Source organism: Patagioenas fasciata, chromosome 6 (assembly GCF_037038585.1).
Source record: "Patagioenas fasciata isolate bPatFas1 chromosome 6, bPatFas1.hap1, whole genome shotgun sequence".
NCBI lineage: Eukaryota > Metazoa > Chordata > Aves > Columbiformes > Columbidae > Patagioenas > Patagioenas fasciata.
The window spans coordinates 39,257,399-39,276,833 of record NC_092525.1 but is presented as its reverse complement, the minus strand read 5'-3'; the positions used below and the strand labels follow the sequence as shown (position 1 = coordinate 39,276,833).

The following is a 19,435-nucleotide window of genomic DNA, read 5'->3' as shown; positions in this document are numbered from 1 at the left end:
GAGACCACGTAAGCAGGCAGGGGGAAAGCTGTGGCCAAGGAAACTGTCACCTTACATGTGGCACACCGGAATCATCGCTGCACAGCAAGTGCTTCACCAGCCGCAGGAAAAATGGAACCCAGACTGTTACCTCAGACCTATCAACCCCAAGAAAAAGGGCTTAGATGTGGGAATTTGAAGGAGTTGAAAAGCAACATGTGCCTGGTGCTGACATGAAGACATAGGAATGATTTTGTGACATCCACCATCTTTTGCATTGTAGCTTCCCAGAGTAGACAGACAGATGGATGGGAAGGAGGGTGGGAGAGCTCCCTGACAAACTTCTGCCTCTGCCACATGGCAAAAAGAAGAAGTCCATAGTTTGCCATCCCAGCAAACAGGGAGTTTGGTGGGTATCTGGGAACAGCCGGTACGACTGTAACACAGCTACACAAAGTTACCACAGCCACGTTACCCTGCTTCAAAAAACTTCACAAGCTGTGAATCTCCAGAGAACAACGACTGTCATCATCCCTCATTTTCAGTTTGCTTCTTGCAAGCGCTCGAAGCTGTTTTATCAATGTGTGCCACACTTCACACACTGAAATGGTGGTTTCGCAACACGGCACTGGCCTCGGAGTTTGCTCACACAGACTGATGCAGCTCCTCTGTCATACACAACCTTGTAATTAAGTGAAACAGCCCACAGTACAAACACACCGCCCTTCTCCTCAGCTGTTAAGAAAGAGCCTGTTCCTCACTGGACACTACACATCAGGGAACACTGAGCTTTCAGCAACAGAGAACAGGATGGAGTTATAACTAAGTTACAAGCACCGGACACAGATTTAGTTCTCAGCTGCTCTGTGGAACTCGTTGCCCCAGAGTTCTGGCTGTAAAATGAGGATGCAATAAGACGCTTGCTGACAAAAAGCACTGCTGTAATTTTCTTGCATCCCCTTGTCCTACTGTTGACTCTCACAAGCTTAAATAAAATGCCTACCCCTTCAAACCACCAGTTATTAGTGTATTCTCATTACAGCAGCACAGAGATCATCACTGCTCTCTATTATCAAGTCCATAACTGTTTTCCTAGTACTACCACGAGAATTGCTTTTTATTGCCTTAAGCAGCAAACCCCGTCACTCCAGCTGTTGTTCTGCCAAGGGAGTTAAGTCTGGCTTAAGATCTGGTATCCTCTGAAATGAGTGCAAGCACACAGAGGTCTTGCAAAACAAAAATATTATCTTATTCCCCTACGCCTCACCCAAAATAATATACTGAAGCTTATAATTACGGAGTTAATATTTGGCCATAATCACATGTTTGGAAGAAATTTGCAGCAGAATGGTACTAAAATAATTTATCTCCCTCTTAGTTGAAAAAATACACAGAGAAACACAGGAAGCTCACAAGTCTAGATCTTTTCTTACCCCCAAAACAAATGTTTTTCATGCAACTTAAGTGCAATCGGAAATTAAGGCAATTTTCCACTTAGGATCCAGTTTCTAAGGGTATTAAGAGGCCTAAACGTCTATATTAACAGCCAACACAACTTTCAGAAGCATTTCTTGGTTAGTTTTTCAGAAGAGTGAGTTCTACAGAATTCAGACATCCACTGCAAATACCACACAAACTCTGACTCTAAATATCTCCCTAAATCCAGCCCTTGCTTTATAGATGACTAAGCTGCATTTTCTAAAGTGACTTATGTTCACCGTAAGTCTTGATAAACATCTGTACATTGCCAACTCCTCAATCACTTCTGAAAAAGAGACGATGGTATTATATAAATCACTTAAACATTGCAACAGTGAGTGGAGCAACACCTGCATACCTTTAAAAATCTAAGCCAGGTTGAAGGTTTCAAAAGCTCATCATCAACTCAGAAAACTAAATCTTGTCATCCCACAGTGACCTAGCTTGACATATGCGCTTCATTTCACTTCCTATTTCCCCATAGATTTAGAAAACAAAGGAGATTTTAAAAGTTTCCAATATGCCCTCTCTGAACATGGATTTTCTGCATTATGGGAACTCCTGTGGGCAGTATTGACTCTGTGGGTTCCATCCACCCCTTGTAGATCCACCCACAAGTTTTCCCAAGGCTCCTCATGGTTCAAGATGTCCTGTTCTCACACCACAGCTCTTCTAACTCCTCCTCCTTTCTCCTTTGTTCCCCTCCCACTTTTGCTCTTTTTCCTTCCAGTAAAATTTCCCTCATTATCCGATTTCCTCCGTTTTACATATTACTGCATTTGCATGTATGCAAACACCATCACCTTCCCACTTCGGGACTGGGAAACAGAAGAACACGCCAAGATCTCCTGTAACACAATCAGGTTTTACCCACAAACTTTCCGTGCTTGCTGGGATTTGCATGCATTGAATGTAACATATTTCCTATCCCAGAATGCTGAGTCACAAAAGGTAACTCAATCAGGAGATATAGTCGCACACAAAACACCCCTCAGGAAGCTCTGGTATAGATAAATTGTGTAATTGTGTATTACTTTTACTTCCTTGGCATTAAGTACACTTGAGCTGATGACTGGGTAGAGAAATGAAAATGTCTGCCTGTTTTCTTAAGTTACAGCTTTTCATAAAATCCATGTTCGCCTTCCACAGAGTATTAAAATTATGATAAACATCTGTGCTTACACACACAAATTTTATCTTGAAGTGATTCTTCCCATTGTTATAATAGTTATCCCCCATATCAGTGTAACTGAAGATTTATTACACACTTGAACTCTTTATTCTCCAAATCTAAAAAGCATTTTGGAACAGTCGGTTCTGTCTGTACCTGCAGTAACTTTGTGAATTGGAAAACAAATCATAGTTAACAGAAGGGCTGCTGGAAAATGCAGAATTATTTTGAGTCTTTTAATGTCAAATATTAAAAATTCTAAATTTTTGCACTGATATGAACCTGCTACCTTGACTGCTATAAATTTTCATAAAACTTTCCATACAATTTCAATGTTTCAATTAGGAAACCTCATGGATGTCCATTCACTTTTCAAGCAATTATAGGATCAGCTCTCTCCCTTCCTGCATCAGCAGCATTCCTAGAGTAGCAGTTCAGGACTGTAACTACATCTATTTCTAACATTGTGTTTTGCTCATTATGGAATACACATCTGTATATAAAAAGATCTTCTATGAATGATTTGATGAAATACAACTGAGTGCCTCGCTCTTCCATAAAGGTACAGACTGGTTCCAGCATTTCATCCAGGAGAGGGTGCTGATGCAGAAAGGAGTTAATGTTTTATTCTCGCAGCATTAAACACAGACATCAACCCCAAATTCGTCTTCACAGCAGCGCTCATGGAACTACAGAGCGAGTAAAACACGAGTTTGACATCTGCTGGCTGCAAACTCATGTGAAGGATGTGACTGTGTGGGGTAGAAACCGCAGAATTGATAAGAGATCATTTCAAGGAAGCACACGCTGTATTTTTAGCAACGCAAAAAGTTCAACACTATAAGCTTATGGTAACTACCTCCGAGCACATATCACTTTTCCTGCCGTGAGATTCTGGGACTGTTACGAAAAGGGCTTGATACGAACACACCCAGCTTGTTTCAAGACTTTGGCTTGAGGAGGAATTGCCATTTCAGTGTTTACTTTGGAAAGTCACTGCAAAGATACATGTGAATATTACAGCCGGCAGCCAGCGCCAAATGAGCTGCTGAGCCGCTCCACTGCCTTGCCATACAAAGGGAAGTTTTTCGTCCCTCACCCCTGCTTTCTGCTTCACAGGTTTGTGCTCACATGTTGTCCCCTTCCCTTGCACTCGCTCCAGTCCCATGGTTTGATGGCTGGTACAACAGACACAGCAATAATGCTGGAACAAAGAGGGAAGGAGGGAGCAGGAGCTCTTGGCAGCTGTGTAGTTGAGTGGCATGGAACACGGACCTTCACCTAGAATTTGGAGGCTATACTCCAAAGATTCTCTTTGAATCAACACCACTGACACACGCTAGTTCAAGATCTAAATTTGCAAAAATTGCCAACTTATCCCTTTATCTACAACAACAAAAAGGGGAAAAAAATAATTATTCGGCAAGTAGAATTGTACAAAAAACAGACTATGCCATAAGGAGAGAGCTAAACATATGATTTTACTGTTGTAGGCTACAGTTTGACAAACAGCGTGTGGAAGAGCTTGTATGAAATAGTCAACTCCAGGCACTTTGAGGAAACGCTTTGAACAGGCAAGTCCTTTATAACGAAACCCCACGACATCGCACCCATGAGGCTGTTAGGAGCCCGGATTCCATTGTGACTTACACATGAGCAACTACACTCCAAGCCACGACATGCTCTTGAAAACCTAACTTGAATGTCCCAAATTCCATTCAAATACATTTCTGAAGGAGTTTGCTCTAACCACACTTACCACTTCTTTAAGGAATTAACAAAAACTCTAATGCTGCGTACTCAGAGTAACTTCTAACAGGATACATTATACAAGACAAATAGTATACAAGACGGTATACACAGAAGATTCAAACCACTTACCACAATGTGTTGATAGGGATCTATGATGGACATTTTTGCCTTAATTTTTCTTCAGACAACTGTCTAATGTCTCTTTCAATTCTACACAGAAGAGGCTTCTCAGTTTTTCAAAGCAGAGTTCAGTATGACGGATCCTTTAACTGTTAAACAAAGTAAAAAATACAATGAGAATCATAGAATCACAGAGTAAAAACTTCTATGTTCCTTTTAAACTATCTTTTGTAACAGAGCAAATTAGTCCCTCCACTTTAGGGAGGTTCCCACACTTCTTTTGTTTACCAAGAACTTAATTTCATATAAGTTATAGAGGTATAGCTATTTACTTGCCTGAACTAGAGAAATTTATTGTGCTTATATCCTCTACCACAGGGTAAGAGTATGAACTAAATATCTTGAATTCCAGTCATTCAAGTGTTTCTAGCAGCTCCACAGATAAATATAATTGCTTCATTCTTTCGTTTATCTATTACATACAATCAAATGTATACGCTTCCATGCATTACATTAGTTAAAAAAATTAATACGGTGTTCAGCCTTTTTACTGTAGTGATAAATTCTTGGTTCCCATGCTAACATGGTGAGAAAAGGACAGAGATGAAGCTCCTTTTTGTATCCCCTTCCCACACAAGGTGAGGTACATGGATACGTCCTGCATTCATACCAAGGAATGTGAAGTTTAGAACTGAAAAGCCATAAATGAGCAGCACTTAGTACCCTCTGCAACATAGGAAGGGAATTCCAGCCCAAGCTGTGGGTAACCCCCCCCGGTCATCCACACAGAGCCAGGAGAGCCTTCGGTGGGCAAACTGCAAACCAGAGGCCAGGATTTATACACAGCTCACTGTTTTCTGAACACTTTGTGAGGGTTTCTACTCAATTCAGGGGACTTAAACTGCAGAACGGTTTCCAACCACCAAAGTAAAACTTATTAAGAAAGATCATTCCTTTCTGCATCTCTAAAGACCCATGGAAACTGCTGGACAGGACCTGTTCTCAGATACAGCTGGACCACAGTCAGACCTGAACCATCAGCAGAAGCTCCAGAGTGAAAAGACAAAAAGCACCATGTGCGGGTTTGGTCTCAAGGAAACGATTCCTGATCCCCCAATTTTGAATAAGCCCTCAAGAATGATGCCATATGTCACTCCCAAAACCCTTGCTCTTGTGCAATTATGTGCAGGTATTTCCATTAAAATTTTGTTTCGTTATGATCACTAGAACATTACAATATCCCTTCTTTGATCCTCCCAACCCTAACAATAGCTTGAGGCTAGAAATTACCCCGGGCTTATTTATTAGTTTTTATCTGAGGAAGTCTGAATAAGAAGGACTTGAACATACATTCAGTTCATAGTTTTCATTCAAGGCAGCTCAGTGCCACCTTTGTCACAGAAAGCAAGTGGCTTTTCAGATGTAAAGGAAGATCTCCAACCTGCCATTATTTCTCCTACTGTAATAATAACTGCAAATATTTATTTGTATTAAAATTTTATTAGCCAAACCCAGTAGTGGTGTAAACAGGTAGATAGAAGGGAAGTAGCATTGTGTTTACAGACATATTGTATAGCTGGCTTCTTACATTCAGATTTATTCTACCTTGTGTCCTGTTTAAAGTATGACATTGGAGAACCTTGGTAAACAAGCCCTGCTGTATCAGTTTTTGAGGAAATATTGCCAACATCAAAGGCAATCAAAAAAGGGAACAGTGCGGTTATCCAGTCACTGTAATGAAGAGGAAATTTAAGTTGCAAACCAGCAAATACACTGTTTCCCCCTAACTGCGCAGTCAGTTCCTCTGCTTGTTTTGAGAAATCACATGAAACTAAGCCTGAGGATACTGCTTTATCTGCAGAAATAAGAAAATGGGTTAGGCCTAGGATGAGAAGCCTAATTTGAGTTATTTGTCCAGTGTCTTGGAGGCAGAGTTCCAGTTCTCCAGATAATCACTCCAGTGGTCGACTGGCTGAGACATGAGATCACCCTCTCTTCCGCGATCGCCCCCACCTCATTTGTCTCCACGTCCGCAGGAAACACATTTGTGATCCTGCAAACAAGAGTCTCTTTGACTACAGAGCCCTAATGAATCCCCGAGCGCCGGCTGTCCTGCATGTTGAACGAGGCAAGGATCATGCAGACAGATAGATATGCAATCACGTAATTAACAGCTGGATCACACACACAAACTGCAAGCTAAGGACATACAGGCAGAGTCACTGAATATTGAGAAAATGCTCTGCCAGATGCCAGCAGGACATCTGAAGTAGTAGACATTTATGTTTAAGTGACTTGAACACTTACGTCCTTTACAGTGGGTTTAATTCCAATCAGTTACTTGACCCTAACATAATGACAGCACACCCTTTGCAAGCTTGCAGTACATTATCAGTGGAGTTTGGGTTAAGCACACCAATATATTTCTAGATCTAAAATTTCAGTGTGGCAGAGGAGCCAAAACACAACACTAAGACAAGCTGCCTATTGCACTTATCAAGAGCCACAAAGGCTTGAAGAACACTTAATTCAAACATCTGCAGCAAATAGAGCCATGAACCTAAAATTATCTCCCTTAATGCCACCTCTACGCACTTTCCAGCCCACAAAGCCTAATGCAAAAATCATCAGCTAATTAAGGACTGCATCTCAAGTGCATACAAAGAAACTCGAGCTGAAGCTGGTGCCAGACCAACGCTTGGATTGCAGGGGAAGCTGTGCCTCTGAGCAGATCTTCAAGGACACTTTTCTATCATAAGCATGTCTTGTTTTGGTTCCCTGGTATCTGCTGGTATCGCATGGTCTGTGACCTGACCCATTCTGGCACCTCTGTGGCAACGCCAGCATCAATTCTGTCAATACATACAGGATCACCAGTTAACTCAGCTGGCCAGACTAACTGACAATATACTCCGTGGTGTTTTATTGACAAATTGTCCCAAGTTTACAGAACACCATAGCGAACTGTGGAACAGCCCACAGTTTAGCTCAGTCGTGTAATACAGAGACAGCTGCTGAATTCCTAAATCTCACCCATAAACGAACTCTACTTTTGTCAGCCCAAGGGCATTTAATTATTAGGCACAGTTTCAGACATCAAAAGTAACAAGCTATTAATGGAAAGGTGTTTCGCTGTTTAAATCGAGACTCTTCTGCAATCTTAGTTCATTTTCACTTGAGGTGACGGAGTGAAATGGGATTATTGTCTCTAAAGACCGACAATAACAAAGCAATTCCAGAAAAAAGTTCACACACAAGGACAGAGATTATTACTGGAACGTTTGCCTTCTCAGTGTTGATCCAGTAAATTCCTAGAGATAACTCTGTTTCACAGGATATGTCGAGGACAAAGGAAAAGAAGAATAATGAGATTTTCCTATTCATGCTGAGTATGAACTTACTCCACAGTTGGTCTCTCTGAACGGAAAAGCTCCTGAAAATGAGTAAAGCAGAACAGTGTAAATATCACCACCGTAATACATCCTCAATATTGTAAGAAAAATCAGAGGGAGACTGTTTATACTAAGCTGGTCAATTCTTATTAAAAATTAAAGACACAGACAATTAAGAAGTGAGTGAATAATTGCGAGTCACCAGTACAGTCATTAATGCTCAATCTAATATGATAAGAGTAAGGTTACAGAATAAGCTAAGAATCGACTCAGGCTTTTGGTATGAATGTCACCGGCCATTTTTATCACATCAGATTACAGATTTTTATTTGGTTACAGATTGATCCTGCGATTGTATAACAGAACTAACAAATAATCTGTTTCTACATGATTTTGCCCAGCATCCTGGAAAATCACTGTAATGTTATTTCTCAATTTAGGTCTTCCCACACAAGAAGGTTTACCTCTTGCCCTGCGGAGAGCACCCATCACTCCATTTTCATTACAAATTTGAAAGTATTTGCTTTGCTGACATGCAACAACTGTTCTTCCCATGCCTTGCTAAGGGAGCACGGGTAGAAGGAAGGATTCCAAGTAGAAAAGCCAAAAGCTCGACCTTTGTGCCACATTTTTGGAGGATGCTCCGGGGTGAAGTTCGGCAAGGAAGTTGACAAGGCAAAAATAGTTAGACAGGAGATTTTAAGATTGAGAAACCACATTTGACTTCCTGCTAAAGAGGACGTAACAAATGAAAGAGACTGTGAACCTCTTTCTGAAAGATGACCTGTCAGGTTGAAAGCAATTACTGAAACTAAAATGACACAGCATAATTAAGATTTCCTTTCAATGGAAGGAGCATTATAGAACAGCCTAGCAGGGCTGAAACTCTGGAAATGGCACAGAAATCTTGAGCAAGGTAAACTTACACCTTATCTAGTGCTGGTGGTTACTTTACAGCCTAAAACCAAGGAAGACAGAGGTGGTAAAATAATCATACGGCTGCCCAGCAGCTGCTGGAGAAACACATGTCAGTCACCTCCTGTAACCGGAGGCAAGGCTTGGTGAGTCAGGGGAAATCAGATGTGCTCCCGTAATCAATTTAATTGAGCTGGACTTCATTCAAGAGAAAGAAAAACCAAAAACAAAAGAAGTTCCCTCTCTTACATTTTGCAAGCAGTGCCCGTACCAACAGAAATACTCAAGAAGCATTTCTGCCTGAACACCCGCACCTATTTCATGTCGCTCATGGAATTCCCCAGAACGCTTCCTACCCAGCCAAGCGTCGTATTGTCACCATGAGCACTTAACTACAGGCCTGGAGAGGCAGCTGATTCAGGGCACCATGGTTTATCTTAGTTATACTGCTTACACACAGGAGAGTTAACTAGAAACACTCACCCCAACGGTTTGCGAGAGGTTACAAAAAAAGCCATGGCATCAGACTTGATTTTACTGTCTGGCCAACTTACAGAAACACCAGAAAGCGGAAGTGCGTAAATTCAAAGTAAGGAGTTAATTTGTTCTGAGAATGACACTGTTACTTGAGCTAATACCTTTATTCCCCAATATCCTGTATTTTACTTCAATTGAAATTGCACTAGAATAAGAAACAGCCTCAGTAGAGGGACTCCAAGTACATTCTTGAAAAATGGCAAAGATCACTGTGTTTTTCTATAGCAAACCAAGCCACAATACAGATAGTTTAGATGGCAGAGTCTAAAAATATGTCAAAAAACCTCAAGCAGCACATTAGTAATCCCTGCTGTGTAGATCAGCTTATATGGGAACCAGCTAGCTCCGTTTTTCCAGCAAGAAGGCCAAAATACCAAGAAGAATGTGAAAAATCCAATGGAAGTTCCGTGAAAAAGAAGATTTATTAGGGTATATTCCCCAGAAAAACTTGACAATATACCAGTCAAGTCCACCTATTATTTGAATCATTTCAAGATCATCTATGAAGGCTGTTATATGCATACTAATTAATAAAAAAGCAAGATTAAAATATGACCAGCAGTCCTGTACATTAGGATTTCAGAATTCAGCTACTCTGCAAATAAACTGTTTATATATTATACTCATCTAAGGGTGTTCTCACTTCTGGAAGTCAAATTTAAGGCAGCAGATAAGGAAAACCTCACATTTCAAACTACTGGGTACCCCAAGGACTCAGCATAGTTGAGATGTCCAGCCAGGCTCTCCAAAATGGAAAAGCCTTAATCCCAGGGGGAGGTTTAAAAGTGATGCCAAAGATGCAAACACTTAAATAATAACTTCTAAAATTAAGTGACATACATGGCAAGTGCAATACCTTGACCGGACAGAGTTGTTTTTTGAACATATTCCTTTAAAACTTGGGTGAAGGGAAAACCAAAACAAAACCAACTCCCCTGCATCTCATTCATACCTGGATCTTTGTCAAAAGTTTCCATTTTCCTCACCATGCTGGTCAAGAGCTGACAAAGCCTCCAGGAACCTCCTTTAAAACCTTCCAGGTACACCCTTAAAAACCCTCACTGGTACCACGGAAAGAACTGGTGTTGAATGCTTTAGAGCACCAGAATTACACTCCAAAGGGCTTAATCCAAATCCCTCACTCTCCTTGGTGACAACAGGGATGCCATCCAACTTCTTGATATTTCTAGGCCAATACCTTTTAAAGATTATTAAAATAACAAGAGTTTGGCTCATGTATCTTTAACTTATCTACACCTTCTTTTGCTTCCCTGCTGTGAAATAGGGATGGTTTAAAATGAAAAACTTTAAGGAAAGTGTTAGGATAAGTTTTTATTTAAGTATTTATGATTGAATTTTTGAGAAAGTGACAAGTATGCAAAGCTGCTGATCCTTTCAGGCTTCAATTGCAGATGGCAATCCTTCAGCATTACAGTTATGCAGTGGTTACACATGGACAACCACAGTAACAGCTAAACATTCAAGGAGCTGGTAAAATTAACAGCTGGCTTCTGCTCAGGAAAGCATTTCCTTTCAATATATATTTTAATTCTTTTTCAATTCAACTAGCAAGTTATCCAAGCTGCTCTTTTCTTCTGAATTTCCTGGCGTTTCAGCACAAACTGTAACACCAGCCGGCACACGCAACGCGGGCGACTGTCACGCTGGCGCTGCGGGATGGAGAAAGGACCGCACACATGAGGTTGTTTCATCATCTTACCTCACCGTGTCTGTACAACGTGACTCAACGTTACAACTTTCGTGTTCTGGTTTTGGACTCTTTCCTCAAAATATGAGCTCTGGTCACCGTATGCAATGAAGGGGACAATTGTGCCGCACTTCCTTTGGTCATAACTTCAAAAGCATGACAAAGCGGTTAGAGTGAAACAAGGAAATTTGTCAGGACTTTCTAGTAAAACTAATCATGAATAAGCTTCTGACGCAGGGATTTTTCAGCCTCTTTTAAATGATGCGAGGAAAATTTATATGGAAATATTTTATGACTATTTCCAAGCTGGAGTTTGAGTAAGTAACATAAACATATGTTTTACACACAAGCAGACAGACACACAAGCAAATATAGACATTCCTACTGCATATGGGGTGACGGTTTTCAACTAAAGGAGGGAGATTTGGGCCAGACATGAGGAAGAAATTGTTCACCTGAGCTGGTGAAGATGTCCCTGCTCATAGCAGGGGTGGCACTGGGGGAGCTGGGAAGGGCCCTTCAACCCAAACTAAACCATCATTCTATGATATATTCTTGAGGGGAAAAACTAAGTGGTAAATTTATGCAAAGAAATCTTTCATTGTATATTTCACATAGAAATAATTTTATAATCAACTGATTTACTAGATCTATGCTAGACCTAGCAGGTTAGTCCAAGTGCCCTAGCCATTTTCCTGAGAAGTCTGTGGTGGGATGCTTTCGCAACAGAAAGTGCCTGTGGACTGATCTGCTATCTTACCCCCAGCATCCCCACAAACCCAAGCAGCTGGGGCAGAACAAGATCTTCACTCCATGATCTGAGCAGTTACCAAAAGCAAACCAACCATCACGAGTGACCAGTTGTGTTAGAAGCCAAACTTAAACTGCCAAAGTACATACCGAGGGCTTTTGATTTTCTCTACAAACTCACACAAGATGTTGTGGCTCCTCTGCAGGAGCTTGCCTTCCTTGCTCAGCTTCCCTTTCCATACCGTGCCTCTCACAGCTTCTCTGGAGCTCTCTGGGCATCTCAGCCAACAAGCACCTCTTTTCCTGGGGCTACAGCAGCAGAATGCTTTGAGTTTTCTGCTCCACCATTTCAGATGACTTCAGAGTAACAACAGCAAAAAATGCCAAGAGCCTCAGTGCAACTTCTCCGCTGATTTAGGAAGAAAGCTTTGAATCAGGTGACACTTTATTTTCAGACAACTACCTCAAGCACTACCACACTACACCGCAGCCAAGCCCCAGGGAGGATGAGGGGAAGGGTCTAAGCCACTATTAATGAATGCACAATACTAACAACAAAGGCTTTGGAGATAAATCAAAATGTTATTTTCAGTTTTAGCCTAATATAACTATTGGAAATTTCTCCATTTATCATAAGCAAGAAGACACGTCAAACCTTACTGTAATCTGATTCTACCAGCACCAAAAGGCTACACACCAATGGTTACACAAAGCAAACAAAAATGACAAAACTAACCGAAAAGCAGTAACCGCCAGCTACCCAACCCTGAAATGCGGCCTTCAGGAATGTGATACAAACAATCCAATTCACTAAGGGGCCACAAAACATGACTCAAGAAGTAAACAGACAGCAACCAAAGTCAGGAAGAAACTCTACATTTACATATTCCCTTGTTAAAACAGCTTTGCAAAATTAGGGACACAAGGGGGACTTTCACGAGGCATGGAGCATTGGTCAGCCAGAGAAAGTTCGGCAAAACTTCAATGAACTATGACTACTCTCTTACCAAATTGTCTAAGCTTTTAATTTACCTATTTCTTAAGACACCAAGGACTTACCACCTCCCTTGGCAACTCCAGCTTTCAGCATATTAAACCACAGTTCGTGTGCCTGCTCTGTAAATTACTGCCACACATCACAGGACAGAGCAACACGCGGTGGAAATGTCCACGCACTTTTCAACAGGAGTTTTTGTGTAGAAAAATGTCAATTTGCCAAAGCAAAAAGCTGCTGTTAGAGAACTACATCAGTTTTAGTGAAACTCTTTTGGGGAGAGTTTATCCCGTCTATACTCAAAACTGAAGTTAATTCAAGACAGCCAAGCTGTATGTGGCCAGGTCACCATAAAAATCACCATAATTATAGTGGTCATTTTTTTCACACACTGTGGATTTGAGAGGGGATAATGTCAAAGGTGAGACATGGTTTCAGGTTTTGATACATGGTTTTGATCCAGATTTGACTTAAATGGCTGGCAAGAAGCTATTTCATTTCAACAACACCCTTATCAAAATTAAAGCTGTATTCACTAGGCCACAGGAGAGTTGAAGAGCTCGTTAAATTAATACATTTGGGATTCTTGGAAAAAGGAATTTAAGTATAACAATAATACTTGGAAGTACGCCACAGTTAAATGTTATCAGTCACTTAACCAAGAAGGTCTGTGTGAGCACATGCTATTCAAACTAGAAAGTGCCAGAGAGATGCAGGAATTTTGAAGATTTTGAAATCAGAAATGTCAGCACAGACATCACACCAACTTCCTACAGGAACCTTCGCTACTTGGAAAAAATAGTCTGTAGGTATCATCACTGAACACACACAAACACATACAAACAAAGTGGATATAAGAAAAGCCCCAACTTGCTTTCTAGCATCTTCCTGTTGTTGCACCAGCTGCTATTCTCATCTGTCTGGAGATTTTTCACTATCACCATCCTTGTTTCATAGCTGCAGGGTTTTCATTACGTGAAAAATATATACTTTACCACATAAGACAACAGTCACAAACAACCATGGCTGTGAAAACTTAGCAGATTCACACCTTTATAGAAAGAGGAAAGGGTGTTGAGCTTAGTGCTATAGTTAGAAACTCGTTATCAACTCTTTGGATGGAGAGGAGAAAGGATTCAAACAAAACAGCAGTGTAAGAACAGTTATTTTATAGAAATTGCCTAGGCCGAGATAGGATCATTATTGCAGATGTTCATCTAAGCAGGCATACATATCTCTGAATCTTTCAAGATTAGAAGTGCCTCAAAAGTGCATTATCTTTTACAGTTCTCTATTATAGGTTATTTTTAAAAGATGATACATAAGATTAACAACCAGGAAATTTCTGATTAGTTACATTCCGAGGGTCTACACAATCAGCTTATCCCCAAAATTATTTGTTCTGTTTGTTTGTTTGTTTTTTTTCATTTCCTAACAAGATTGCAGTGTTAGGTAGCAGCTGCTGATTTTGCATAGAATTACAGCTTTGCATATTGAGTACAAAGGCACGATTCTTCTGACAGAGCATGCAAATAATGGCCCAGGCCACAGCAAAAGCTTCTCCCTCCCTGGTACAACAATTGCCCAGGAGTGTTGCTTGTTTTCCTGAGGATATTAACAGGAATTGGAACAGTCCAAAATGAATGCTCTATTTTGGGGCATTTCTTTTTAGCATCCAGTTGGTAACACAGTAAGTTAAATGCATGAGAAATACAGTTCTAGGAGTCAAGTGCCATTACAGTCTATATCCTGGAGACACAGACATGCTAATTGAGAGGGGGGAAAAAATATCATATATATATTATATAAACCCTCCACACTTAACCTAAGGTTTCCCGAAAGCCAGATCTTATTCCATCATCTTCATCTACCCCAACATTCCACGTATCACTCTTGTTCCTCACACATCATCTAAAATGCAAACCCTTGGGGGCTGTGACTGCCACTTATTATAATAAATACATATTTGTACAGATGTTATTATAACGTGTGTGTACAAATAAATATATAACTTTAATAACTGTAAATATACAATTTGTTATAAAACTGCACATTCCTACAGATCTTGGCTATGGATAGAAGCACTGCTGTAACTGTCTGATAATACCAGTAGGAAAAGAAATAAAAGTTGTACTGAGTTATACTGAGATCATTTTAAGGAAAAATATTTGATAAGTATCAAAGATGAGTCAGTTCAATGGTTTTACTATCAGATGACCACAAAAAACACAAATGTTACAGATGTGTAGTTCTGAAGTTGTGTACATGGAAGCTTTTCACCTCAAACTCCTACCATGTAGATGTCTTCATCTGTGCTTGGCTAGTAGAGAGAAAGAAGCACTTCTAGCACATTAATTATGTAGCCTGTTGGGCATCCACTTTAAGATCATATTAATTTCATCCTGTTTCTCCTCCAGGGATCACTTGAAGAGTCTGAGCAACTCACACAGCAGCTTTCCCCATCACCTATCAATATTTGTCTGATATTTTTCCCTTCACCAACACTGTGGTCTTATTTTTTTATAGAAATGCTATCATTCTATACTATACTTTCACACTGAAGAACTAATTGATCTTTCTAAGGAAGGTCCAACAATTCTCTCAAGTAGTATTGCTATTTTCCACTTTAAAAAAAAAACTAGACTGAAGTCTAAATATTAATTAGTCACTTTTACTTTCCCCACAACCTGTTTAAAAATCACCTTTGGGGCTTCTTGGCGCTTTGTGGACCACTTTCACATGTCCTAGAGTTGCCCTCTCATCCCTGCACCAGGGGCTGAGTAACACTGCTCCAGACATTCCACAGGCTACTGGAAATTGGTACATTCAGGAAATTTGTATCATGTCTCTGAGGTAAACAGTAAACGAAAACCCTCAGGGAAGTCTGAATACCAGGGTGTGCTTTTTCTTAAAAAAAAAAAAAAAAAGAGAGAGTTCTTCTGCAAGTATTCTGTTACTACATTGCGTTGTTATAACCTAGGGCAGTGATGAGATCATTTCCATTACTAAGGTTTCTGGGATTTGTTTTTCAGAGTAGTGAGAAAGACTCTGTTATATCACTGAGGAAGGGCCACCACACAGGGGAAAGTTCAGCACCTCTGGAGAAGATGAGAGCCAATTCTGCTGCCACCGCCCATGAAATCAAAGAGAAATCCCTCTGCAGATTACATGGAGCTTTTGTTTAGAAAGAGGTAAATGAAACAAAACAGAGTAGTTGTAAACTGAATTTTAAAATTTGTCTCGTGAGTGGTCACCCGGGCTTTCACTGGGAGCTGAACCAACCAGAGCTGGTGGCAAGTACTTGATTTTATTACTTAAATCATCTCCAGACTGTAAGTCAGATATTTTTGACATGCACTTCCCTTTAGGGCAACCACCAAAACATGGGCTTCCCCATTAATGTCAAGTAAACAGTCAAGAATTCAGTTTTGCTCCCCCAAGGTCATTTCCCTGCCCTGAAGGGCCAATAGGCTTTGATCCACAGTGGTATTTTTAAGGTAAAAAACAAATTTGAACTTAATCTCCCATCTCAGCTCCACACACTGACCATGAGCCATACTGTACTCAGAGCTTCCACCTGTTGCACTAGCACAGTTTCCACAGGAAACTAAGTATTTGCTTTGTATTTTATAGTCAGTTTTCATATGCTTGAATTCTGAGTACAGGCAGGAGACATCTCCTCTGGCTGCTACACAACTCTGTCCCTGATACTTTCCAGCCCAAGCTGGTCAATTAATTTAATTTGGTTTGATTCACAGATCCCAACTATCTAGAATGGCTTCAGTTCTACTGCCAATGCTGTCAAGGTTGCCACATACACCTTATGATAACTTAAAAGTATTTTATTGACCATTGTTAAGATGAAATCAACATGCAATCTTAGTGAAGCAACAGCATTAGACTTTTTGGTTTTTCTTAGAATTAGACAAAAAGAAAAATTTAAGTCATAAACAGCACTTGGTGCCAAGAGTCAAACTTGTACTTTTCCAGTGCAGATTAACTGGCCACGCAAGAGGAGATTAAATTGGATGATTCAAGAATAAGTATTTCCGTTTCTCTTCTGTTACATACCCCTGCCACAGCACAACAATAGAGCGCAGAAAGGTGGTTGTAAAGGGACAATGTGGAGAGTGAGAGACAATTGCAGAGGATCACTTAACTCTATGCTGTATATACAAAACCTTACATCAGCAGAAAGAAAATAAAGCTGTCCCCACAGGTCTGACACAAGGTGTCCCAGCTCTACAGAGGGTCATAGGCCAGCACAGCCCTCCAAACCCAGCAGCCGCATCTCAAGGGCAGATGACTGACCAGTGCTCACCAGTGAGCTACTGGGAGGAAGCGTGACCACCAGCGCAGGAACCATCACAGCGCCCAGCAGCAGCTTCTCCAAATGATGCAGCTGGACAAATGAAGTGTTTGAGTTTGCTCCCAAAGCGGAACGTGCAAACCTAGCCAAACAGGATGGCAGTCTGTGGTCATAGCAATAATGTACAGTAACAGATACCTGCTGTAAGTCACGAATGAGAACTCTGACAGCCAGTGCTTTTTAGATCAGAACCAAAAGAAAAGCTGCCATCACTGACATTTTGTGCAATTTTTCCTTAGCAGATGTATTGTTTTACTTCCCTATACATTTCAAAATGCATTTCTCCATTGCACACACTATACTAAATGACACGGCCGGGTTCACAGAAACGGCTGCCAAAGCCATTCCCACTGGTTGCTGCTGGCACGATTCTGCTGGTCCTCTTATCAGCACCAAGTACAGCGTCCGAGAAAAATATGCAGGCACTTAGAAGGCACTTAGCTGAGAGGAAAAATCACTGAAAGAGAACCGGTCTTGTTTTTAACAACATCAGGACACGGGGCCAGGGCGAGCACGAACCCCCCGGCCCGCGGGCCGGCCCGTGACTAACGCGCTTTGAGTGACTTGGGCGGGCCCTCCTGCCCTGCGCAGCGCGATCCACAGCACACACGCCGCGCTGACACACGCCAGCGCTGCAAACGCCTTTTTTACCCCTGCCTGCTTTTCTTTTACCGCACGAAGCCTTCGTTTTACACGCGGACGTGCCAGGGGGCGAGGGGCAGTCGGCGCACGGCGGCCGTTCCTGGCCGAGAGGCGGGCGGACAAACGCACCTTCCCCGGCGGCCACGCTGCCCGGAGCGGGGCGGGCAGGTGCTTGAGGCGGCGCCCGCGGGGACACGCCGCTGACCGGCAGCCCCCCACTACAGCAGCCCCACCGCGGGGGAGAGAGAGAGAGAGAGAGAGGGCGGCCGGCCCCTCTCAGCACCGCCGCGCCCCTGCCCGCCCTGCGGGTGCTGCCTCTGCCCGCCCTGCGGGTGCTTCCCCCGCCTCAGCCCGCCACCTGCCCGCGACGGCGGGGGTACCCCCCGCGCTGCCAGCCCTCCCTTCCCACCCGCTGCCGAGCGTGTTAAAGAAGGAGGCACCGCGCTTACGGTAGCCGGGGGTCCCGCGGGCTCGGCCGTCCCTCCGGGCCGGGGCACGGTCGCGTTCCCCATTGCGGGCACTCGGCACTTTTCAGCGGCGCGGCGGGGGAGGCGCCAGCCGTCAGCTGACCGCCGCCTCTTAAGGAGGCGTGAGGCGCCGGCCGGCCGGCCGGGGTGGCTGCGGGAGTAAAGCACCGGCGGTGGGTATGGCTGTTTGCTGTTCCCCGCTTCGGGGGTGGGTATGGCTGGCTGCGACGTGGGTATGGCTATCTGCCTTTCCCCGCTCTGGGGGCCCGCACGGCCACGGCCGGGCTGGCGAGCGGGCTCCGCGGGCGGGACACCTTAAGGGCGCCCCGCGCTGCCCTGAGGAGAGCGGCGGCGGCCGGGCGGGCAGCGCTGGCTCTCCCCAGCGCTATGGGCTCCGCGGGGCCTTTCCACAAGAAGCATGAAGTTGAAGTGAAAAAAAAAGTCAAATAGCTATCATACGGCTAAATGGAAGTTTGCATCAAAATAATAATAATTAAAAAATACGCACACCACGTCCCGCTTGGCCCCCGTGTGAATGTCCCGCCTCAGCCCGTGGCCGCTGCCACTCAGGGTTTGTCAGGGCTCCAAGAGCACCCGAAATGCTCAGAACTACGGACAGGAATGGCAATCCTGCCCGTTTTACACAACATTTACCACGATCTCCTCTCAAAACTGTCAGGTAATGCTTCCTCACCCCGCCGTGGGTCCGAATTACAGAAACAGGCATCGAAGTTGGAGAGCGACAGGATGAAATGGTGCAGAGATGCCCCAATTGGCGGCACAGTGGATCAACAAAGAGGCAGTTTGGACCCAGCAGCCCTAACCAACAGTGCACGGGAACACCCGGGGTGTCCCTTTATAAACCTTTCAGCTCAGCGAGAACAGTCTCTGCAATGCAAATTCTGACTTTCAAGTCGGTATTTCACCACCCTGAGGCTTAGCGCAAAGCACACATGGAAGTCGCCTCTTGTCGCTGTCTTTTCTCTGCCAGGCTTCTGCTTCCCCGCGCACCTCAGCACCATCAAACATTTTAGGCTGAACCACAGCCCCATCACGTCTTATTCAAACCGTGCCACCGGCTTCTCATTAACGGCAACACAGTGATTTCTATTAATTCCATCACTTTCACCCTTTGCAAAGATTTGAGATGACCTTAAGGT

The 19,435-nt window shown here is 42.8% G+C and overlaps 1 protein-coding gene across 1 annotated transcript in view; it reads right to left on the bottom strand.

Moving 5' to 3' along the window:
* The window catches only part of PLA2G4A (phospholipase A2 group IVA), a 75,178-nt gene extending 56,810 nt beyond the window's left edge, over window positions 1-18,368 (bottom strand). Inside the window, exons 1-2 of the mRNA XM_065841956.2 lie at window positions 18,258-18,368; window positions 4,511-4,650 (exon numbers count right to left, since the gene is read on the bottom strand). Coding sequence (XP_065698028.2) covers window positions 4,511-4,543 — 33 coding nt within the window. The 5' untranslated portion in view covers window positions 4,544-4,650; window positions 18,258-18,368. The remainder of the gene's footprint in view (window positions 1-4,510; window positions 4,651-18,257) is intronic.
* Between the last annotated feature and the right edge of the window lie 1,067 nt (window positions 18,369-19,435).